At 48.1% G+C, this 23,118-nt stretch overlaps 1 protein-coding gene and 9 non-coding genes across 10 annotated transcripts; all 10 read left to right on the top strand.

Moving 5' to 3' along the window:
* Positions 1-3,113: 3,113 nt before the first annotated feature.
* On the top strand, positions 3,114-3,185 carry TRNAA-CGC (transfer RNA alanine (anticodon CGC)). Its single transcript has one exon. It is a non-coding gene; the product is annotated as a tRNA-Ala (tRNA).
* A 677-nt stretch (positions 3,186-3,862) lies between these two features.
* TRNAA-CGC (transfer RNA alanine (anticodon CGC)) lies at positions 3,863-3,934 on the top strand. Its single transcript has one exon. It is a non-coding gene; the product is annotated as a tRNA-Ala (tRNA).
* A 5,552-nt stretch (positions 3,935-9,486) lies between these two features.
* TRNAA-CGC (transfer RNA alanine (anticodon CGC)) lies at positions 9,487-9,558 on the top strand. The gene has a single exon. It is a non-coding gene; the product is annotated as a tRNA-Ala (tRNA).
* Positions 9,559-9,861: 303 nt separating this feature from the next.
* TRNAA-CGC (transfer RNA alanine (anticodon CGC)) lies at positions 9,862-9,933 on the top strand. The gene has a single exon. It is a non-coding gene; the product is annotated as a tRNA-Ala (tRNA).
* Positions 9,934-10,236: 303 nt separating this feature from the next.
* On the top strand, positions 10,237-10,308 carry TRNAA-CGC (transfer RNA alanine (anticodon CGC)). The gene has a single exon. It is a non-coding gene; the product is annotated as a tRNA-Ala (tRNA).
* Positions 10,309-10,985: 677 nt separating this feature from the next.
* On the top strand, positions 10,986-11,057 carry TRNAA-CGC (transfer RNA alanine (anticodon CGC)). The gene has a single exon. It is a non-coding gene; the product is annotated as a tRNA-Ala (tRNA).
* Positions 11,058-11,360: 303 nt separating this feature from the next.
* TRNAP-CGG (transfer RNA proline (anticodon CGG)) lies at positions 11,361-11,432 on the top strand. The gene has a single exon. It is a non-coding gene; the product is annotated as a tRNA-Pro (tRNA).
* Positions 11,433-11,735: 303 nt separating this feature from the next.
* On the top strand, positions 11,736-11,807 carry TRNAA-CGC (transfer RNA alanine (anticodon CGC)). The gene has a single exon. It is a non-coding gene; the product is annotated as a tRNA-Ala (tRNA).
* A 6,013-nt stretch (positions 11,808-17,820) lies between these two features.
* On the top strand, positions 17,821-19,011 carry LOC126524257 (uncharacterized). Its single transcript, XM_050172586.2, has one exon. It carries the CDS (start codon positions 17,821-17,823, stop codon positions 19,009-19,011), a length of 1,191 nt encoding a protein of 396 aa, XP_050028543.1.
* A 3,706-nt stretch (positions 19,012-22,717) lies between these two features.
* On the top strand, positions 22,718-22,789 carry TRNAA-CGC (transfer RNA alanine (anticodon CGC)). The gene has a single exon. It is a non-coding gene; the product is annotated as a tRNA-Ala (tRNA).
* Positions 22,790-23,118: the final 329 nt, after the last annotated feature.

Consider the following 23,118-nt stretch of genomic DNA (forward strand, 5'->3'; position numbering starts at 1 on the left):
TGCTAGAACCTTCATAAATACTTTGTAGTCGACGTTGGTGAGACTAATCGGTCGATATGACCCCACCAACAGTCGTTCTTCCGGATCATCAGTCTTGGGAATGAGAACGATGTGAGACGTGTTGAAAGACAATGGAACCTGTTTGCGTTCATAAGCCTCAGTTATCACATGGAGCATGCACTGTGCAACAGGAAGCTTAAAGGTTTTATAAAAGGCCGCACTTAGCCCATCTGGTCCAGGAGCTTTCCCAGATGGTAGGTCGTCTATTGCTTTTTCTATCTCCTGTAAAGTTATAGGCAGTTCAAGACGTTCCTTAATTTCATCATCTAGTCTTGGCACCAGCCTCAAGAAGTCTACATGGAAGCCTTCTATGGTCTCGAGCTTATTGCTAAGAAGTTCTGTGAAATGTTCGGCTATAGCACACTGAATGTCTCTCGCATCTTCCGAAGTCCGGCCGTCAAATCGGATGCTCCTAATTTCTTTCTGGCAAGCGTATCTTTTCTCGTCTGATAGCGCTCGTTTTGTCGGCGTTTCGCCAGCCCACAATTTTTCAGACCTTGCACGTATGACGGCGGCCCTATACCTGTCCGCGTCGATTCTTTCGAGCTGGCATTTCACTTCCCGTATTTCTTTCGTGAAAGTTCCCGGCGCGCTATTTTCCATGCTCAGCATCCATTCAAGTTGCCCGTTCATTTCTTTTTCTTTTTCTTTCTCTTTATAGCGAGCCACGCTGCTCTTTTCTATTGCTTTCATTTTTACCCACTCTTTGAACCCCTCCCATTCAGTTGCAAAACTAGCTGGCTGCGCGTCTAGCAGTTTGTCTAGCTTGGTCTTTATTTGTATAATGAACCCTTCATCCTCCAAAAGCTTTGTGTTCAATTTTCATAAGTGCCAGTTAAAGCGCAATTTCCTGCCCTTCATTCCTAAAGTCATGCTCACGAGGCAATGATCACTGAAAGGCACAGGTTTAACGTCATAACTTGAGCATAGCGGCATAAGATCGACAGATACATACATTCTGTCTAGTCTCGCATGGCTCTCCCGCTGAAAGTGCGTGTATTGTGGGTGGGTCCCAGTGGAAAACACATTGCCAACATCCTCGAGACCATACTCATGCACAAAAGTATTCAAAACTTCAGAGCTCTTGTCTCTCAGTGGCCTAAACTTCACTCTGTCAGCTGCGGCGCACACACAGTTGAAGTCTCCTAGTACAAGCAAAAGCTTGTCGCCATTCAACCATGGCTCAAGTGATTCAAAGAAAATTTTACGCTCGCTTTCTACATTAGGAGCATATACACAAACAATTCGCCACCAAAAATTCGAAAATGTGAAATCAGCAATGAAAAGGCGACCACTTGGGCATGCAAATACAGACTCTACGTTCACTCTTAACGTCTTACGTATGAATACAAGGCACCCACCCGACGTCCCAACAGAATGACAAACGCACACATGAAAGTTTGCTTGAAAGGAAGACACCATGCGGTCAGTGTGCTCTTGGCTCTCTATTTTCGACTCTTGTAAAGCAATTATGTCAATATCGTTATCCAGAAGAAGGCGATTAAGCTGGTATTGTCGCCTTCTTGCTCCCAGACCTCTGACGTTCAAAGTCGCAACTCGAAGTGGAGCAATAAGATTAAAAGCCATGTCTTAGAAGAAGAAACGCCTCTATCCGCATGGTGCCTACCTTCATGGTTGACGTAGCCTTCCTCACGACTGCCAGGACCTCTTGACACCGGTCGACCAACACAACCGGCGCTGACACCGACCAGGACACTGTGTTACTACGGAGGCTGTTTCCCCGCCTTCCGCGGGTCGGCCGGAAGGTTCGGCCGCGGTTTTAAAGACGAGCGTCTCACTCCCCCTGCCTTCGGCGGAGGCTCATCGCCGCTACCGCCTGGCTGCAGCTTGACGTCCCCGCTTTCTTCATGCGGACGTTTTCCAGCAATGGTGCTCGCCGCTTCCTGGTTCGTCTCCATGGTATCAATGCCGGGGGTCTCCACGCTGCTTTCTTTAGCGTCCGCGGCTTTCGCCGCCTCCTTTGCCTTGTCATCGTCGTCCTGTTCAGGCTTATGCTGCGCCTGTACACTACCATCTGTTGCGCCGGAGGGCCCCGCCTTCTGCTTCACCAGAGTCGTGAACGATGGCTGAGTATGGCGCTGTGGTTGTCCACCCACACGGGCTGCTTCCTCAGCATCCGTCTCGTCCATCAGCATCTCGGACGCGTCCTCGCTGGTTCCCGGGCCTGTAATGCTCGCGTAAGTGCGAGTACACTGGTCTTCTTCGTGCCCGAAGCGTCGGCAGATTCCGCAACGCGGGACTCGACATTCCTTGCGGATGTGGCCCGTACCGCGACACCGAAGGCACAGCGGGGGTCTGCCTGGTACCACGACAAGCGCCAACTCACCGCCAACGCTCAGCTGGTGTGGCAAGTCATCCAACTTCACGCCCGCTTTCAACTTGAGGGTGACAAGCCGGGTGGTTGATCCCTTCTCTGTCATACCTTGTACACGCCAGCGCTCCCGGGCTACTTCGGTAACTTTTCCATACGGCGCAAATGCGACACGCACGTCCTCATCAGGCACATTGTGCAGAAGCCAGTGGAGCTTCAGTCGAACGTCCTGGTTCGCCGGGTCAATCACCAGGCAGCGCCGGTTTTTTACACGCAGCTCCCCGATGCTCGAGATCTTCTTCACCGCGTCCGCGTCCTTGAAAGTGATAGCCCAGACATGGCTCATGCGATACGCCCCCAGGGCGATAACATCCGGAAGATGCGAATGCGGTGCCAATGCGTCACGGAAATCTTCAATCCGGTACGGTCGCGCCGTGATATCAGCGTGCAAAAAAACTGTATTTAAAACATAACGACCTGTTGGCAGACCTGGCAGAACAACTTGGTAGGTGCCCTCCTGTTCCATCGTCCTGTTTCCGCGTCCAGAAAAGGCCGCTGAAGCCGCTCCAACGGAGCCCGTCATCATGCGTCCGTCACGCTCGGTGGCCGGAAGCAGAATCCCAGCAACAAGATTGATTGAAAGGAAGCTTTTTCCACTTTCTAGCGGCTACTGGCTTTGAAGAACAATAAATTGTCCACACATGACACCCTTTATCATTCCGGGGGTGTAGCTCAGTGGTAGAGCGCTCGCTTCGCATGTGAGAAGTACCGGGTTCAAACCCCGGCACCTCCAGTGTGGTGCAAAATTAAACTTTTTATCACTTTATTTCGCAACACAAAGTAAGCAATCCAATTATTTAAAAAAGCGATGCTACGTCACTTCCATATAAATAAGTAATACTCGCATTTCTCTCGCTGGCTTTCACAACTCCACGTCCCCACAAGCGCCGTTTCTTTAACGACAAGGCTAGGATGACTGCAGGCGCATCAGGTGTGCAGCAACAAGATTAATCGAAAGGAAGCTTTTTCCACTTTCTAGCGGCTACTGGCTTTGAAGAACAATAAATCGTCCACACATGACACCCTTTATCATTCCGGGGTGTAGCTCAGTGGTAGAGCGCTCGCTTCGCATGTGAGAAGTCCCGGGTTCAAACCCCGGCACCTCCAGTGTGGTGCAAAATTAAACTTTTTATCACTTTATTTCGCAACACAAAGTAAGCAATCCAATTATTTAAAAAAGCGATGCTACGTCACTTCCATATAAATAAGTAATACTCGCATTTCTCTCGCTGGCTTTCACAACTCCACGTCCCCACAAGCGCTGTTTCATTAACGACAACGCTAGGATGACTGCAGGCACATCAGGTGTGCAGCAACAAGATTAATCGAAAGGAAGCTTTTTCCACTTTCTAGCGGCTACTGGCTTTGAAGAACAATAAATCGTCCACACATGACACCCTTTATCATTCCAGGGGTGTAGCTCAGTGGTAGAGCGCTCGCTTCGCATGTGAGAAGTCCCGGGTTCAAACCCCAGCACCTCCAGTGTGGTGCAAAATTAAACTTTTTATCACTTTATTTCGCAACACAAAGTAAGCAATCCAATTATTTAAAAAAGCGATGCTACGTCACTTCCATATAGATAAGTAATACTCGCATTTCTCACGCTGGCTTTCACAACTCCACGTCCTCACAAGCGCCGTTTCTTTAACGACAAGGCTAGGATGACTGCAGGCGCATCAGGTGTGCAGCAACAAGATTAATCGAAAGGAAGCTTTTTCCACTTTCTAGCGGCTACTGGCTTTGAAGAACAATAAATCGTCCACACATGACACCCTTTATCATTCCGGGGTGTAGCTCAGTGGTAGAGCGCTCGCTTCGCATGTGAGAAGTCCCGGGTTCAAACCCCGGCACCTCCAGTGTGGTGTAATATTAAACTTTTTATCACTTTATTTCGCAACACAAAGAAAGCAATCCAATTATTTAAAAAGAAACGATGCTACGTCACTTCCATATAAATAAGTAATACTCGCATTTCTCGCGCTGGCTTTCACAACTCCACGTCCTCACAAGCGCTGTTTCTTTAACGACAACGCTAGGATGACTGCAGGCGCATCAGGTGTGCAGCAACAAGATTGATTTTTTTTTTTTCTTTATTGCCGTCTTGGACGTGTAATACAAAGTAACATATGGTAAAACACTTCAGCCACACTTGGGCTGAGGCGAGTGGTGCTAAAAACTTTTCATTTGTGACAAATCATCAAACAGTGATATCCACTCTGGTGGATCAGTCTGAGCCCTGAAACATTCGCGAAGATAAACTACACTTTCGATGAAGTTTTCACGTGTGGATCTTGTATTTATGTCTGCATGTCGCCCCTGCATTCGCGTTTTCCACAAACTGTGGAGGCCAAGAAGCATAATTAAATCGTAGGGCACTTCTTCACTTTCAACTGATAAGTACCGGATGCCGTAAGGACTTAAAGGGAGTTCCTTTTTAATCGTCCTCTGAAGGACATCCCAATAAAATATTGGATCCCAACATTCTAGGAAAACATGTTCCACTGTCTCGGGCTTCCTGCATAACAAGCAGTTTGTTGTCCATGGCACGAAAAAACCTTTATCATGCAGCCAGGTTTTAACAGGCAGCGTACCGGAATGCAGCTTAAAAAAACAGGTTTTGACCACAGGTCTAACGGGCATGTTCTTAACTCTTTTTAAAATATCTTGCCCTGGGCCTCCAAAGTGTGGTGTCCGATAAATGGGTACCGGCAACATCACGTCAACCAACGCTTTGTACAGCTTTTTCTTATTGACATTACATAGGTATTCAGGGCTGAAACGTACTTCCAACATCTTGCACGAAAGAACAACCTCGCGCAAGTATCCTGTCACAGCACCACACATGTTATCACAGGAGACTACCCTTCCAGGGAGCAGTCTCTGTAGGCGCACTTGCATAACAGATCTTAGAAAGGGATCACTTTGATCACGCAAAAACATAAATCGCGAGACCACTTGACGCAAAAAAAGATGCGCCAGGCCAAGGCCTCCGCTTTTAACGGAAACAAACAGGTTAGTTCGGCTAGTTCTTTCCCAGGTGGACGCCCAAATAAAAACAGCAAAAACACGATGCATTTTTTGAATAGCTGTTCGGGTCGCACACAGCACATTCATGACATACCAGAGCTTCGAAATCAAAAAGACATTACAGATAGAGGCACGGGAAAACATTGATAGCTGTCTTCCTTGCCACGCGACCGCTTTCTCTTTCATTCTCGAAGTTTCTTCTTTCCAGTACGAGCTGGGATCCCGATAACAATCCAGAGGTACTCCTAGATACCGCGTTGGCAAGGTGGACCATCGAAGCCGAGAAAAACAACCCGGTGTTACGTCCCATTCGCCATGCCAAAAACCGGAACTTTTTCCCCAATTGATCTGACTTCCAGTCTGAGCGCAGAATTTTTCAATCACAATTGTCGCTTCACAGATGCTCTGTCTATCAGCGCAAAAAACCGCTATATCGTCAGCATACGCGAGTACTTTCACGTGTGATGACTGCAGTCTGCAACCTGAAATTCGGTCAGAGTTGATAATTGCCAGGCATAGCGGCTCTAAATACACTGCAAAAAGCAAGGGGGAAAGCGGGCATCCCTGTCTTACTGAAGAACGTACAGCAAGTCTGTCAGTGAGATCGCCATTAACTATAATGCGGGTCGTACAGTTCTTGTAGGCCATTTTTACGCCCTCTACTATAATGTCGCCTAGTTTGGAGTGTTGCAGGATGGAAAAAAGGATTTCGTGGGAGACGCGGTCAAAGGCTTTCGCCAAATCGAGCTGCATCATTGCTATCTGACCGCCAACTGCATCGACACACTCTAATACGTTGCGTGCGACATGTATATTTGTAGCGATGCTACGGCCTTTAATTCCACACGTCTGGTGAGACCCTACCAATTTCGTGATCACAGACTGCAGTCTTTTTGCTAGAACCTTCATAAATACTTTGTAGTCGACGTTGGTGAGACTAATCGGTCGATATGAGCCCACCAACAGTCGTTCTTCCGGATCATCAGTCTTGGGAATGAGAACGATGTGAGACGTGTTGAAAGACAATGGAACCTGTTTGCGTTCATAAGCCTCAGTTATCACATGGAGCATGCACTGTGCAACAGGAAGCTTAAAGGTTTTATAAAAGGCCGCACTTAGCCCATCTGGTCCAGGAGCTTTCCCAGATGGTAGGTCGTCTATTGCTTTTTCTATCTCCTGTAAAGTTATAGGCAGTTCAAGACGTTCCTTAATTTCATCATCTAGTCTTGGCACCAGCCTCAAGAAGTCTACATGGAAGCCTTCTATGGTCTCGAGCTTATTGCTAAGAAGTTCTGTGAAATGTTCGGCTATAGCACACTGAATGTCTCTCGCATCTTCCGAAGTCCGGCCGTCAAATCGGATGCTCCTAATTTCTTTCTGGCAAGCGTATCTTTTCTCGTCTGATAGCGCTCGTTTTGTCGGCGTTTCGCCAGCCCACAATTTTTCAGACCTTGCACGTATGACGGCGGCCCTATACCTGTCCGCGTCGATTCTTTCGAGCTGGCATTTCACTTCCCGTATTTCTTTCGTGAAAGTTCCCGGCGCGCTATTTTCCATGCTCAGCATCCATTCAAGTTGCCCGTTCATTTCTTTTTCTTTTTCTTTCTCTTTATAGCGAGCCACGCTGCTCTTTTCTATTGCTTTCATTTTTACCCACTCTTTGAACCCCTCCCATTCAGTTGCAAAACTAGCTGGCTGCGCGTCTAGCAGTTTGTCTAGCTTGGTCTTTATTTGTATAATGAACCCTTCATCCTCCAAAAGCTTTGTGTTCAATTTCCATAAGTGCCAGTTAAAGCGCAATTTCCTGCCCTTCATTCCTAAAGTCATGCTCACGAGGCAATGATCACTGAAAGGCACAGGTTTAACGTCATAACTTGAGCATAGCGGCATAAGATCGACAGATACATACATTCTGTCTAGTCTCGCATGGCTCTCCCGCTGAAAGTGCGTGTATTGTGGGTGGGTCCCAGTGGAAAACACATTGCCAACATCCTCGAGACCATACTCATGCACAAAAGTATTCAAAACTTCAGAGCTCTTGTCTCTCAGTGGCCTAAACTTCACTCTGTCAGCTGCGGCGCACACACAGTTGAAGTCTCCTAGTACAAGCAAAAGCTTGTCGCCATTCAACCATGGCTCAAGTGATTCAAAGAAAATTTTACGCTCGCTTTCTACATTAGGAGCATATACACAAACAATTCGCCACCAAAAATTCGAAAATGTGAAATCAGCAATGAAAAGGCGACCACTTGGGCATGCAAATACAGACTCTACGTTCACTCTTAACGTCTTACGTATGAATACAAGGCACCCACCCGACGTCCCAACAGAATGACAAACGCACACATGAAAGTTTGCTTGAAAGGAAGACACCATGCGGTCAGTGTGCTCTTGGCTCTCTATTTTCGACTCTTGTAAAGCAATTATGTCAATATCGTTATCCAGAAGAAGGCGATTAAGCTGGTATTGTCGCCTTCTTGCTCCCAGACCTCTGACGTTCAAAGTCGCAACTCGAAGTGGAGCAATAAGATTAAAAGCCATGTCTTAGAAGAAGAAACGCCTCTATCCGCATGGTGCCTACCTTCATGGTTGACGTAGCCTTCCTCACGACTGCCAGGACCTCTTGACACCGGTCGACCAACACAACCGGCGCTGACACCGACCAGGACACTGTGTTACTACGGAGGCTGTTTCCCCGCCTTCCGCGGGTCGGCCGGAAGGTTCGGCCGCGGTTTTAAAGACGAGCGTCTCACTCCCCCTGCCTTCAGCGGAAGCTCATCGCCGCTACCGCCTGGCTGCAGCTTGACGTCCCCGCTTTCTTCATGCGGACGTTTTCCAGCAATGGTGCTCGCCGCTTCCTGGTTCGTCTCCATGGTATCAATGCCGGGGGTCTCCACGCTGCTTTCTTTAGCGTCCGCGGCTTTCGCCGCCTCCTTTGCCTTGTCATCGTCGTCCTGTTCAGGCTTATGCTGCGCCTGTACACTACCATCTGTTGCGCCGGAGGGCCCCGCCTTCTGCTTCACCAGAGTCGTGAACGATGGCTGAGTATGGCGCTGTGGTTGTCCACCCACACGGGCTGCTTCCTCAGCATCCGTCTCGTCCATCAGCATCTCGGACGCGTCCTCGCTGGTTCCCGGGCCTGTAATGCTCGCGTAAGTGCGAGTACACTGGTCTTCTTCGTGCCCGAAGCGTCGGCAGATTCCGCAACGCGGGACTCGACATTCCTTGCGGATGTGGCCCGTACCGCGACACCGAAGGCACAGCGGGGGTCTGCCTGGTACCACGACAAGCGCCAACTCACCGCCAACGCTCAGCTGGTGTGGCAAGTCATCCAACTTCACGCCCGCTTTCAACTTGAGGGTGACAAGCCGGGTGGTTGATCCCTTCTCTGTCATACCTTGTACACGCCAGCGCTCCCGGGCTACTTCGGTAACTTTTCCATACGGCGCAAAGGCGACACGCACGTCCTCATCAGGCACATTGTGTAGAAGCCAGTGGAGCTTCAGTCGAACGTCCTGGTTCGCCGGGTCAATCACCAGGCAGCGCCGGTTTTTTACACGCAGCTCCCCGATGCTCGAGATCTTCTTCACCGCGTCCGCGTCCTTGAAAGTGATAGCCCAGACATGGCTCATGCGATACGCCCCCAGGGCGATAACATCCGGAAGAAGCGAATGCGGTGCCAATGCGTCACGGAAATCTTCAATCCGGTACGGTCGCGCCGTGATATCAGCGTGCAAAAAAACTGTATTTAAAACATAACGACCTGTTGGCAGACCTGGCAGAACAACTTGGTAGGTGCCCTCCTGTTCCATCGTCCTGTTTCCGCGGCCAGAAAAGGCCGCTGAAGCCGCTCCAACGGAGCCCGTCATCATGCGTCCGTCACGCTCGGTGGCCGGAAGCAGAATCCCAGCAACAAGATTGATTGAAAGGAAGCTTTTTCCACTTTCTAGCGGCTACTGGCTTTGAAGAACAATAAATTGTCCACACATGACACCCTTTATCATTCCGGGGGTGTAGATCAGTGGTAGAGCGCTCGCTTCGCATGTGAGAAGTCCCGGGTTCAAACCCCGGCACCTCCAGTGTGGTGCAAAATTAAACTTTTTATCACTTTATTTCGCAACACAAAGTAAGCAATCCAATTATTTAAAAAAGCGATGCTACGTCACTTCCATATAAATAAGTAATACTCGCATTTCTCTCGCTGGCTTTCACAACTCCACGTCCCCACAAGCGCCGTTTCTTTAACGACAAGGCTAGGATGACTGCAGGCGCATCAGGTGTGCAGCAACAAGATTAATCGAAAGGAAGCTTTTTCCACTTTCTAGCGGCCAGTGGCTTTGAAGAACAATAAATTGTCCACACATGACACCCTTTATCATTCCGGGGGTGTAGCTCAGTGGTAGAGCGCTCGCTTCGCATGTGAGAAGTCCCGGGTTCAAACCCCGGCACCTCCAGTGTGGTGCAAAATTAAACTTTTTATCACTTTATTTCGCAACACAAAGTAAGCAATCCAATTATTTAAAAAAGCGATGCTACGTCACTTCCATATAAATAAGTAATACTCGCATTTCTCTCGCTGGCTTTCACAACTCCACGTCCCCAGAAGCGCTGTTTCATTAACGACAACGCTAGGATGACTGCAGGCACATCAGGTGTGCAGCAACAAGATTAATCGAAAGGAAGCTTTTTCCACTTTCTAGCGGCTACTGGCTTTGAAGAACAATAAATCGTCCACACATGACACCCTTTATCATTCCGGGGGTGTAGCTCAGTGGTAGAGCGCTCGCTTCGCATGTGAGAAGTCCCGGGTTCAAACCCCAGCACCTCCAGTGTGGTGCAAAATTAAACTTTTTATCACTTTATTTCGCAACACAAAGTAAGCAATCCAATTATTTAAAAAAGCGATGCTACGTCACTTCCATATAAATAAGTAATACTCGCATTTCTCACGCTGGCTTTCACAACTCCACGTCCTCACAAGCGCCGTTTCTTTAACGACAAGGCTAGGATGACTGCAGGCGCATCAGGTGTGCAGCAACAAGATTAATCGAAACGAAGCTTTTTCCACTCTCTAGCGGCTACTGGCTTTGAAGAACAATAAATTGTCCACACATGACACCCTTTATCATTCCGGGGTGTAGCTCAGTGGTAGAGCGCTCGCTTCGCATGTGAGAAGTCCCGGGTTCAAACCCCGGCACCTCCAGTGTGGTGCAAAATTAAACTTTTTATCACTTTATTTCGCAACACAAAGTAAGCAATCCAATTATTTAAAAAAGCGATGCTACGTCACTTCCATATAAATAAGTAATACTCGCATTTCTCGCGCTGGCTTTCACAACTCCACGTCCTCACAAGCGCTGTTTCTTTAACGACAACGCTAGGATGACTGCAGGCGCATCAGGTGTGCAGTAACAAGATTAATCGAAAGGAAGCTTTTTCCACTTTCTAGCGGCTACTGGCTTTGAAGAACAATAAATCGTCCACACATGACACCCTTTAATATTCCGGGGGTGTAGCTCAGTGGTAGAGTGCTCGCTTCGCATGTGAGAAGTCCCGGGTTCAAACCCCGGCACCTCCAGTGTGGTGCAAAATTAAACTTTTTATCACTTTATTTCGCAACACAAAGTAAGCAATCCAATTAGTTAAAAAAGCGATGCTACGTCACTTCCATTTAAATAAGTAATACTCGCATTTCTCTCGCTGGCTTTGACAACTCCACGTCCCCACAAGCGCCGTTTCTTTAACGACAACGCTAGGATGACTGCAGGCACAACAGGTGTGCAGCAACAAGGTTAATCGAAAGGAAGCTTTTTCCACTTTCTAGCGGCTACTGGCTTTGAAGAACAATAAATTGTCCACACATGACACCCTTTATCATTCCGGGGGTGTAGCTCAGTGGTAGAGTGCTCGCTTCGGATGTGAGAAGTCCCGGGTTCAAACCCCAGCACCTCCAGTGTGGTGCAAAATTAAACTTTTTATCACTTTATTTCGCAACACAAAGTAAGCAATCCAATTATTTAAAAAAGCGATGCTACGTCACTTCCATATAAATAAGTAATACTCGCATTTCTCGCGCTGGCTTTCACAACTCCACGTCCTCACAAGCGCTGTTTCATTAACGACAACGCTAGGATGACTGCAGGCACATCAGGTGTGCAGCAACAAGATTAATCGAAAGGAAGCTTTTTCTACTTTCTAGCGGCTACTGGCTTTGAAGAACAATAAATCGTCCACACATGACACCCTTTATCATTCCGGGGGTGTAGCTCAGTGGTAGAGCGCTCGCTTCGCATGTGAGAAGTCCCGGGTTCAAACCCCGGCACCTCCAGTGTGGTGTAATATTAAACTTTTTATCACTTTATTTCGCAACACAAAGAAAGCAATCCAATTATTTAAAAAGAAACGATGCTACGTCACTTCCATATAAATAAGTAATACTCGCATTTCTCACGCTGGCTTTCACAACTCCACGTCCTCACAAGCGCCGTTTCTTTAACGACAAGGCTAGGATGACTGCAGGCGCATCAGGTGTGCAGCAACAAGATTAATCGAAAGGAAGCTTTTTCCACTTTCTAGCGGCTACTGGCTTTGAAGAACAATAAATCGTCCACTCATGACACCCTTTATCATTCCGGGGGTGTAGCTCAGTTTCTGCTTCCGGCTCCCGAGCTGAACGGATCGCGGGATCATGGGCGCCAATGGAGCGGCATATGCGGCTGTTAGCCGCGGCAACAGGCTTTCGACGGAAGAAGATAAGGATTACCAGATAAATTTGCCTCGGCTACCTACAGGACGTATTGTTTTAAACACAGTTTTTTTGCACGGCGACGCTCGTCTTCGCCCGTTTCGCGTAGAAGATTTTCGAGACGCGCTTCAAGCTGTTGGTATGCTCTCTGGCGTCGTCGCCCTTGGAGCATACCAAATCAACCATGTATGGGCGGTGACGATGAAGACAGCCGAGGCTGCCGAAAAGCTGGCGGCCCTGAAGGAGCTGCAGGTGAAGGGGCGTCGCTGCCTGCTCATTGACCCCAAGGAACAACAGGGGTGGCTTCGTATCCACTGGCTTTTGCATGGGGTGGATGACGAAGATGTAAAGACCGCGCTGGCCCCTTTTGGCAAAGTAACCGAAGTGACTCGGGAGCGCTGGCGAGTGGATGGCGTTTCCGACAAGGACTCGACGATCCGAGCAGTGCTGCTGCAGCTGAAGGCAGGAATGAAAGTCGACGACCTGCCCCACCAGATCCGCGTCGCCGGCGAGCTTGCGCTGGTGGTAGCCCCAGGACGTCCCATGCAGTGACTGCGCTGCCGGGGCTCTGGCCACGTTCGTCGTGAATGCACGGTTCCCCGTTGCTCGCGGTGCAGGCTTTTTGGACACAACGACGCGGACTGTGTGCGTTCATACGCAGTAGCCGCGGGTTCGGCGGAGAGCGAGCCGTCGACGTTAGACCATGTAATGGACGTGACCGAGGCGGAGGAAGCGGCCACGGGAGCTGGAAACGGCAAAGTGGCGGCAGAAACCGGCGCGACGACCAAGCAAGCCGAAGGAGGAAAGAATATCTTTCCCCCCAAAGAACCAGCAGCTACAGTCGAGAGCGTGAAGACGGCCCCGCAAGAAAATGAGAGCCACCTGCCAGCTACGGATGCAACGCAGGCAGAGGCGGACGACAACGCGACCCCTGCTAGCGCCCGCGTCGAATCCGTCTCGGCACCGGTCAAGAGATCCCTGCAGCACGAGGAGAAAGTCGACGGAAAGGCCGGCGGTGAGTCCGAGGCACCACCCGCTAAGACGCTACCTGGAAGGCGCTCCACCCTCAAGCCTAAGCCGAACCTGGAGACTTACCGTAGGCTTACCCCGAAGCCGACCAAAGAGGAACCCGGGCGACCGCCACCGGATGGCCACGGAGGCGTCTAGCGGTCAGCTAGACGTTAAGGTGAGCACCATGCTCCGGGCCTTCTCCCCTCCGGTTTTCACGAATAATGGCTACCAACCCGTCGCTTAGCCTCGGCACGCTAAACGTTCGAGGTCTGGCCGCCAAAAGGAAACAGAGTCAGGTTTACAGACTACTAGTGGACCATGACCTCGACGTTTTAGCCGTGCAAGAAGCCAAGGTAGACGGCGAGGAGGAGACAGGGAGCATGGTGCAAAGGTTCACGTATAACTACTATACGGTAGTGAGCCACGCCTTAGGGACTTCGGCAGGGTGTGTGCTATTCGTGAGGAAGCTCCCTGGTCTTGTTATAGATGGTTACTTCTCCTGTACTTCTGGTCGACTTGTCTTTTGTGACTTCAGCTATTGTAATGTCCAATGGCGCGTGTTTTGCATTTATGCGCCTAATACTGTGCAAGAGAGGGCAAATTTCTTTTTGAGTTTAAAGCATCATTTACATGTGCAAAAAATGATAGCCTGTGTAGGCGACTTCAACTGCGTATTGAAAGCTGAGGATAGGTCTACGCGTCGCGTGGTTTGTGACAAAAGTAGTCATATCCTGGCGCAGATTACACACGAATTCGAATTAGAAGATATCGCAGAATGTTTTCGCGGTCACGGAGACGTAAGCTACACTCACTTTCAGGGCACAAGTCACGCACGCTTAGACCGTATCTATCTTTCATATGATTTAGTTGAAAAATGCCAGTGCTACACAGTTACGGCCATATCATATTCTGACCACTGCCTGGTAAAAAGCACGGTGGGCAGCAAGAAAGAATGAAACAAGTTCGTCTGGGAACTGTGGAAATTGAATGCAAAGCTGTTACGGGATGAAACTTTTAACGAAAATGTAGTGGCTGCTCTGAATTCTTTTGGAGCAGACAGTTCTATGAAATTTGGTGAGGAATGGGAGTTGCTGAAGCAAAGCATTAAATTGAAGGCAATCGAAAGGAGTAGCGTACTGCGATATGAACAAAAGGCCAGAGAAAAGGATTTAACAACATTGCTAGAAAAATTTGCGAAGCTTGAATGCATGCAACCTGGCGCCTATCAACAAGATATGCGCGCCGTTAAGAAGAAGCTCGAGGTATTCGACGAAGATCGCTTCCGAGGTGCGCTAGTGCGCGCCAGAGCAGAAAGGCTATCATGCGGGGAAACGCCAACGAAAAGAGCACTGGGGCTAGAAAAAAAGCACTCGAGACGTAAGCAGATTGAGGCTATCGAATATGAAGGGGTGGTATTAACGGATAACAATAATATAGGGCGTGCTTTCTTTGAGCATTACAAAGAACGTTTTGCATTTAGGCCTGTCAACATGCACGATTTCAAGAAATTATTTTTGCAACGAATCCCACAGCTGTCGAGTGAGATTAAAGAAACCTTAGAACGACCATTAACAGAACATGAAGTGATGAAAGCCATCGAAGACCTGAATCCTGGGAAGTCGCCAGGTCCAGACGGTCTTTGTGCCGCTTGGTACAAATCGTTCAAAAGCCACCTAGCTCCTATCTTAACAGCAGTTTTCAATGAAGCATATGAAGTGAAAATACTTCCACCATCCTTTGGCCAGTCCCATACAGTACTAATACCGAAAACAGAAGAGACCGAAAAGCTCAAGCAACTTTCCTCCTACAGACCCATAGCGCTTACTAACTGCGACTACAAAATATTGATGAAGGTGTTGGCACGACGGGTCCAGTCAGTTATTCAGGAAGTAGTCGGCCCACACCAGACGTGTGGTATTCGTGGAAGAACCATTTTCACTAACATCCATAAGATGAAGTGTGTGCTGGAGTGTTGTGACGCCATGTGCGATGCAGTAGCCATCCTCCAGCTAGACTTGGAGAAGGCGTTTGATTGTGTTTCTCACGACATATTGCTTACCATCCTTGAACACGTTAATTTTGGCCGCATAATCGCTGAAGGGGTGACCATGGCGTACTGGAGCTGCTATACCAGACTTATAATTAATCAGATGTTGGGGGCCCCCATTAACGTGAAGCACTCCGTTCGCCAGGGTTGTCCACTCAGTCCACTCCTGTTTTGTGTCTACATAGAAACGCTATGTCTGGCCATCATCGAAAATGAATGTATTAAGGGGTTTAGTCTTCAATCAGCAGAAGTGAAGCTACTGGCATACGCTGACGATGTGGCTGTGTGCTGTAAAGACAAACAAAGTGTATTGAATACTGTTAATATCGTCAAAAAGTTTGGTAACGTCACTAACAGCTACGTTAACTGGCAGAAATGTTTGGGGTTTTGGCATGGAAGATGGGCGTCTACACCAGACCACTTTTCGAACGTAAACTGGGTCACAACGCCAGTTAAGTACCTTGGAGCACCCCTTGATGCCTACAAGGACAGTAGCGAGTACTGGAAGGAGCGGACAAAAGAACTAAAAGAAAAAGCCGACCGATGGAACGCCTGTCACTTGTCAATGTTCGCGAGAGCTACAGCGTGCAACATGTTTCTCGTGTCAAAGATCTGGTACGTAATGCAGGTCCTACAGTGCTCTCGTATTATTGTGCAGAAACTGCACCGCGTGTTCGCTGTATTCGTGTGGGCATCGAGCTGGGAGCGATGCAGCCGAGATAATCTCTTCCGACGTGTGAAGGATGGTGGTCTGGGGTTGGCGCACCTTTTCTTGCGTCAACTGCTGAATAGATTCTCCTTCTTTCGAGATTCAAACGACCCATTTCTGCGCACGGTGATCCAAATGAGGCTGTCAAGATCACTTCCCGAATTCGTTGTAGGTACGGAAATAATGCCAGGACCAGTCCGTGGTTTCTTTCGGGAAATAGTTCAGAGTGTTTCTTTTTTGCGTGTTCGTTTTTCAAGTGCATATTTGTGGAGTGTAAAACGGAAAAATTTATATCGTGATTTATGTGACTGCGTTTTGCTGGTACCTATGTACAGAGCCCCGTACAGCGGAGGCCCAGGCCTAGATGTATTGAAAAGGGTGAAGATGCCAGTTCAACCAGCCGCTAAATCGTTCTTTTTTAAATTACACACCGGTACTCTACCTGTTAAAATCTTCCTTGAACAACGTGGGTTCTACATGCCATGGGGAACCCACTGCCTTATATGTAAAAAAAACAGAAAGCATAGATCACGTCTTCATCCACTGTTGGGAAGGGGTCTTTTTCTGGGACGTGTTACAAAGGACTCTAAAAAAGGAGCTACCTATAGATCCCCACGGAATCAGGTTTCTGCCAGTATATGACGACGAAGGTTTCCCGTACGACCTGATCATGCTTACGGGCCTCCACTGTTTATGGCGCGCAAGAATAGCGGGTTACCAGTGTGACCCGGATGCCCGACCGGCGCGTCTGTACTTTTGTGAATCCATGCAACGGTATGTGGAAGTGATCAAGTTGCAACAGCCTGTTCCTGAGTGGCTGTCGAGGGGTGAACCCCTTACAGCACTAAAGGAATTTTAATCCGACAACGTCGTGCCACAGCAGCCGACGGCAGCGAATGTAAGCATTACTGTTCTTTGTTCCGTTTGTGTATTCATCCCTTTTTGCTTCTTTGGTCTTTGTTTATATCATTTAGGAATTTGTGTTGTGATATGTCGAGGACTGGCAATAAAGAAAAAAAAAGAAGAAAAGGGTGGGTGTAGCTCGCTTCGCATGTGAGGAGTCCCGGGTTCAAACCCCGGCACCTCCAGTGTGGTGTAATATGAAACATTTTATCACTTTATTTCGCAACACGAAGTAAGCAATCCAATTATTTAGAAAGAAACGATGCTACATCACTTCCTTATAAATAAGTAATACTCGCATTTCTCACGCTGGCTTTCACAACTCCACGTCCCCACAAGCGCCGTTTCTTTAACGACAACGCTAGGATGACTGCAGGCACAACAGGTGTGCAGCAACAAGATTAATCGAAAGGAAGGTTTTTCCACTTTCTAGCGGCTGCTGGCTTTGAAGAGCAATAAATCGTCCACACATGACACCCCTTATTATTCCGGGGGTGTAGCTCAGTGGTAGAGCACTCGCTTCGCGTGTGAGAAGTCGCGGGTTCAAACCCTGAAACCTCCAGTGTGGTGTAATATTACGCTTTTTATCACCTTATTTCGCAACACAAAGTAAGCAATCCAATTATTTAAAAGGAAACGATGCTACGTCACTTCCATATAAATAAGTAATACTCGCATTTCTCACGCTGGCTTTCACAACTCCGCGTCCTCACAAGCGCCGTTTTTTTAACGATAACGCTAGGATGACTGCAGGCACAACAGGTGTGCAGCAACAAGATTAATCGAAAGCAAGGTTTTTCCACTTTCTAGCGGCTGCTGGCTTTGAAGAGCAATAAATCGTCCACACATGACACCCTTTATCATTCCGGGGGTGCAGCTCAGTGGGATTCTACTTCCGGCCGTGATAGCAAACGGACGCGTGTGGAATGTGCTCCGCCGGAGCGGTATCAGCGGCCCAATCGGGCCGCGGAAACAGGTTTTTTGCTGATGAAGCCCTGGACTATCAAGTTATTCTGCCGTCGCTGCCAACAGGTGCGTCTGTAGCGAATACTGTTTTTCTTCACGGGGATTTGAAAGCCAGGCCTTACCGTGTAGAAGACTTTCGGGACACGTTGGTTCATCTCGGAGTGCTTCCTGAAGTGATAGCTTTGGGGGCGTTCCAGATGAACCATGTTTGGGCCGTCACTTTTAAAAGTGCAGAAGCTACGAAGAAGATGGTAGAAATTGGGGAAGTTCTGGTCAAGGAGAAACGGTGCCTTGTGGTTGACCCCGAAAATCAAGAAGTGCGCATCAAGCTTTACTGGGTGCTACATAATGTTCCGGACGAAGAAGTGCGCTCTGCTCTAGCACCGTACGGGAAAGCAAGCGATATCTACAAGGAGCGCTGGCGAGTGCACGGAATAGCTGACAAAGGCTCGTCTACGCGCACGGTTGGTCTGAAGCTCAAGCCTGGTGTAACTCTAGAAGATTTACCCCATCAGTTGCGCGTTGCAGGAATCATGGCTCTACTCGTGGCGCCGGGACGCCCACCGCTATGCTTGAGGTGCCATGCCACAGGCCATATCAGGCGCGACTGCCGGGTACCGCGTTGTGCCAAATGTCGGCGATATGGCCACGATGAAAGCGTCTGCGTGCGAACCTACGCAAACGTGGCCGGAGTCAAAGCAAGTGATGAACTGTCGACAGAACATCTAATGGACGAGGCAGACGCGGCCGAAACTACCCCCGAGGCAGACAGCTCGCGAACTATTGGTGCAGCAAACGTGTCACATGTGAAGCAAAAGGCTGCAGTCATTATTGCGGAAGACACAGCCATCGCTTCAACAGAGGCTGTAGAGACACAGGCGATGGGCGCTCCAACGAGCCAACACATTGCACCTGGCGCGAGTGTCGAGCAAAGCCCTGAGACTACAGACGTCATTATGGCAAGTACCAGCAGCCCTGCACCAAAACGACTCCATGAGGACGGCAAAGAAGGGCACAGGACCGACCAGAATGCAACGGATGAGCCGCCTGTGAAAACGACACCCCATCGAAGGACTACATTTAAACCCGCACCGAAAATACCGCTCGAGCCACGGCCCGAGCGGAAACCGCCGGCCCCGCCGGCGACGTGACAAGGTGTGGAGCCTTCTTTTTTTCCAACCGGACACTATCAGCGGAAGGGACCGGAAAGACAGTGCGTTGACGTCGTCACGGCGAAGTCTAAATTCTAATCAAAAGGGCTGGAACGACTGGGATTTTCTATAAAAATGTGAGTGTTTTGCCGTCTTGTGATAAGCAAGGGATACTATGCGGTTTGTGCTTATAAAAAAAAATGGCTGTTACTCTCCAAACGCCTCTTTATGTAGGCACTCTTAACGTGCGGGGCCTGTCGACACGGAGAAAACAATACCAGCTGAGTCGACTTTTTATGGAAAATGAATTGGACGTAATTGCCATACAGGAAACGAAGATCGAAAGTCAGGAAGGAACAAACCGCATGGTTGAACCTTTTACGGCGTACAACAATGTATGCGTTGCGCATGCAGTAGGTACAGCCGGTGGTTGTGCGCTGTTCTTGAAGCACTCCACAGGTATATCTGTTGATAGTGTGTACGCGTGTGACACTGGACGACTTATTGTAGGTGACATAACGTTGCAAGCCCAGAAGTTCCGAATAGTTTGTTTACGTGCCCCAAATGCACCAAGTGAGCGCAGATTGTTTTTTGAAAGTGTTGAACATTATCTGAATTGTGACAGGGCAATTATAATGATGGGGGACTTTAATTGCGTATCCAGAGTAGAAGACAGGACAAGAGATGCACCGATACGAGATGCGAGTGTGTCGGTACTAAATGCGCTGACTGAAGGTCACCTGTTAGAAGATGTAGGGTGCTTCCTGTCAAATGGCACATTGCCTCGGTTTACCCACTACCAGGGGGACAGCCACGCTAGATTAGATCGTATTTATGTTTCGGCAGATTTGGCACCCGTCTGCAATAAGTATGACATTAAAAACGTTTTCTTTAGCGACCATAGTTTGGTTGTGTGCGCACTAGGTCCGAGGAAACCGGCGAAATTTAACTGGCAGCTGTGGAAATGCAATGTTAAACTCCTCAATGATGAGGTATATATGAAGGAAACAAAAGAAAAAATTGGAGAGCTACTGGCAAATGAACCGGAGTGTTATGCGGAGGCATGGGAACATTTTAAGGAAAACGCAAAAATCTCAGCCATCGAAAGAGCCGGGGCATTGCGGAGGAAGCAAAACAAAGAAGAAACTGAGCTCCAAAGCCAGCTTGATTTTTATTTGAATGCAGAAGCTAGAGCCCCGGGTAACTTTGCCAGAGAAATAAAAGAAATTAAAAGCAAAGTAGAAATTATTAATACAGAAAAGTACAGGGGCGCAGTTGTACGAGCGCGTGCGGAAAAAATGTATATGGGTGAAACCCCGACCAAACGCGCTCTATCAGATGAAAAAAGCTATGCGTCGCGCAACGAAATAAAAGCGATAACGTACAGAGATGAAGTTGTGCAAGACGAGGAACTGATACGTCGCGCATTTGTTGATTATTATCGGGATTTAGTTGGCCACGAACCACAGATTGTGGAAGGTTTTCAAAGCGATTTCTTGAGACACATGCCAAAACTTGAAGCAGAAGTTAAAACGAATCTCGAAGCACCAATCAGCGTTGCAGAAATTGAGGGGGCAATTGATGAATTGAGTGCAGGGAAATCGCCAGGCCCTGATGGTTTTGGCTCAGAATTCTACAAGGCTTTTAAAACTGAGATAGCAGTTGTCCTGCATAACGTAATAAAGGAGGCATACAGAACAAAGAAGTTGCCTCCTTCTTTCAGGCAGAGCCATGTTGTACTTTTTCCAAAAACAGAGGATCCAGCTGCCTTGCTCTCTGTACGAGCGTATCGACCGATAACTCTATCGAACACGGACTACAAGATCTTCGCTAAAGTTTTGGGTAGGAGACTGCAAAGTGTTATAACCAGGCTTGTGGGGCCGCATCAGACTTCCGGCATAAAAGGAAGGTCCATTGTAACAAACATACACGTGGCTAGAACCGTCCTGGAGTGCTGTGATGCGTACTGTGGTAAGGTCGCCATGGTACAACTGGATTTAGAGAAGGCATTCCACAGAGTTGTGCATAAAGTCCTTTTCAACATTCTAGAACACATCAATGTCGGGAAGGTCCTATCAGAAGGTATAGAAATGTGTTACGCAGACATTTCTAGCAGGATTAAAATTAATAAATCATTAACTGCCAGTTTCCAGATAAAGTCCTCTGTTAGGCAGGGATGCCCTTTGTCTCGTTTACTGTTCGCGCTGTACCTGGAACCTTTCTGTTTGAAAATCATGTCATCGAGTGCAATAAAAGGTTTTAGGTTGAGCACAAGCGAGGTTAAGCTACTTACGTACGCTGACGATATTGCAGTTTTCTGTTCTGACCAAGAAAGTGTCAGGAATGCCATCAGTGTGGCGAAGAGTTTTTGTAAAGCGACCGGAAGCGTTATCAACTGGAGCAAATCTTTGGGCTTTTGGCATGGGGATTGGGACGACACCCCGGACGTCTTTGAAAGCATGCAGTGGACGGTTTCGCTAACGAAATACCTCGGGGTGCCTTTAAATCACTACAAAGACACTAGTGATTATTGGAGAAATGAAGCGGAACAAATAAAAGAAAAATCGACAAAATTTGGAGGGAGAGACATCTATATTTGCAAGGTCAACAGTATGTAACCTTTTTCTTGTAGCCAAGGTTTGGTACGTTCTGCAAGTACTGTGTGCGACGAGAGCAAGCATTCAAAGACTCCACAGGGTGCTAGCAGTGTATATATGGGGATCAACTTGGGAACGTACAAGCCGTACAAATTTATTCCGGTCAGTGAAAAGTGGCGGACTGGGCTTGGCGCATTTGTTTCTAAAACAGGTAGTGTCCAGATTTCTCTTTATGCGAGAGCAAAGCAATGCTTTCCTACGTACTGTGTTTCAAATGCGATTGTGTGACGTTATGCCAGCGTTTATTGTGTCGTCTGATCGGGTTGATGGGCCGAAAGTACGAGGTTTCCTGCGAGAAGTCGTCTGGTCTTACGAGTTCCTCGCAGCACGGTTCTCATTACAGTATCTAAGCAATGTCACACGAAAGAAACTGCACAAAGATGTTGTTGATGTATGTATGCCAGAACCACTGTATCGCACCATGTTGTCAACAGGAGCAGGCAAAGACGTACTGAAAAGGGTGAAGCGGATGCCAGTACGGTCCACGGTGAAAACGTTCTTCTTTTACTTGCACACCGGAACTCTGCCCGTTAAACCGTGGTTAGAGCAGAAGGGTATCTTCGTGCCTTGGACGATAAACTGCTTATTGTGCAAGCAACCAGAAACTATCGACCATATTTTTCTTGATTGCGTAGATGCCACCTTCTTATGGGACATACTGCAACGTACTTTAAAGAAAGAGTTACCGATTACCCCATATGGCATCCGCTTCCTCCCAACCGATAATGACGAAGGGGTGCCGTATGACATGTTTATGGCTTTATGTCTTCACAGCATCTGGAAAACAAGAATGGCAGTGTATCATGCAGATATGAACGCCCAGCCAGCCAGAGAGTACTTCAAAGAAAGTATCGCGTTTATTCGTGAGATATATAAAGCACAGATTGATCCAGCAGCATGGATGCCTGTATTAGATGCTCTTGTCAACCTGAAGCGGTTTTAAATACCCACGCTTGCCCAAATCGGGCAAGCGTTTTTAATTACTTTATGTAGTGTGAATTTGTGATTGTATCGCTTTGTTTCAATCCTGAGAAAGGTAATAAAAAAAAGGGGGTGTAGCTCAGTGGTAGAGCGCTCGCTTCGCATGTGAGAAGTCCCGGGTTCAAACCCCGGCACCTCCAGTGTGGTGTAAGATGAAGCTTTTTATCACTTTATTTCGCAACACAAAGTAAGCAATCCAATTATTTAAAAAGAAACGATGCTACGTCACTTCCATATAAATAAGTAATACTCGCATTTCTCACGCTGGCTTTCACAACTCCACGTCCTCACAAGCGCCGTTTCTTTAACGACAATGCTAAGATGACTGCGGGCACATCAAGTGTGCAGCAACAAGATTGATCGAAAGGAAGCTTTTTCCGCTTTCTAGCGGCTGCTGGCTTTGAAGAACAATAAATCGTCCACACATGGCTCCCTTTATTATTGCGGGGGTGTAGCTTTAGATTCCACT

Source organism: Dermacentor andersoni, chromosome 3 (genome assembly GCF_023375885.2).
Source record: "Dermacentor andersoni chromosome 3, qqDerAnde1_hic_scaffold, whole genome shotgun sequence".
In the NCBI taxonomy this organism is placed as follows: domain Eukaryota; kingdom Metazoa; phylum Arthropoda; class Arachnida; order Ixodida; family Ixodidae; genus Dermacentor; species Dermacentor andersoni.

Excerpts from the sequence above, each read along its gene's own strand:
- LOC126524257 (XM_050172586.2), top strand. The coding sequence starts at position 17,821 with ATGTGCTCCGCCGGAGCGGTATCAGCGGCCCAATCGGGCCGCGGAAAC.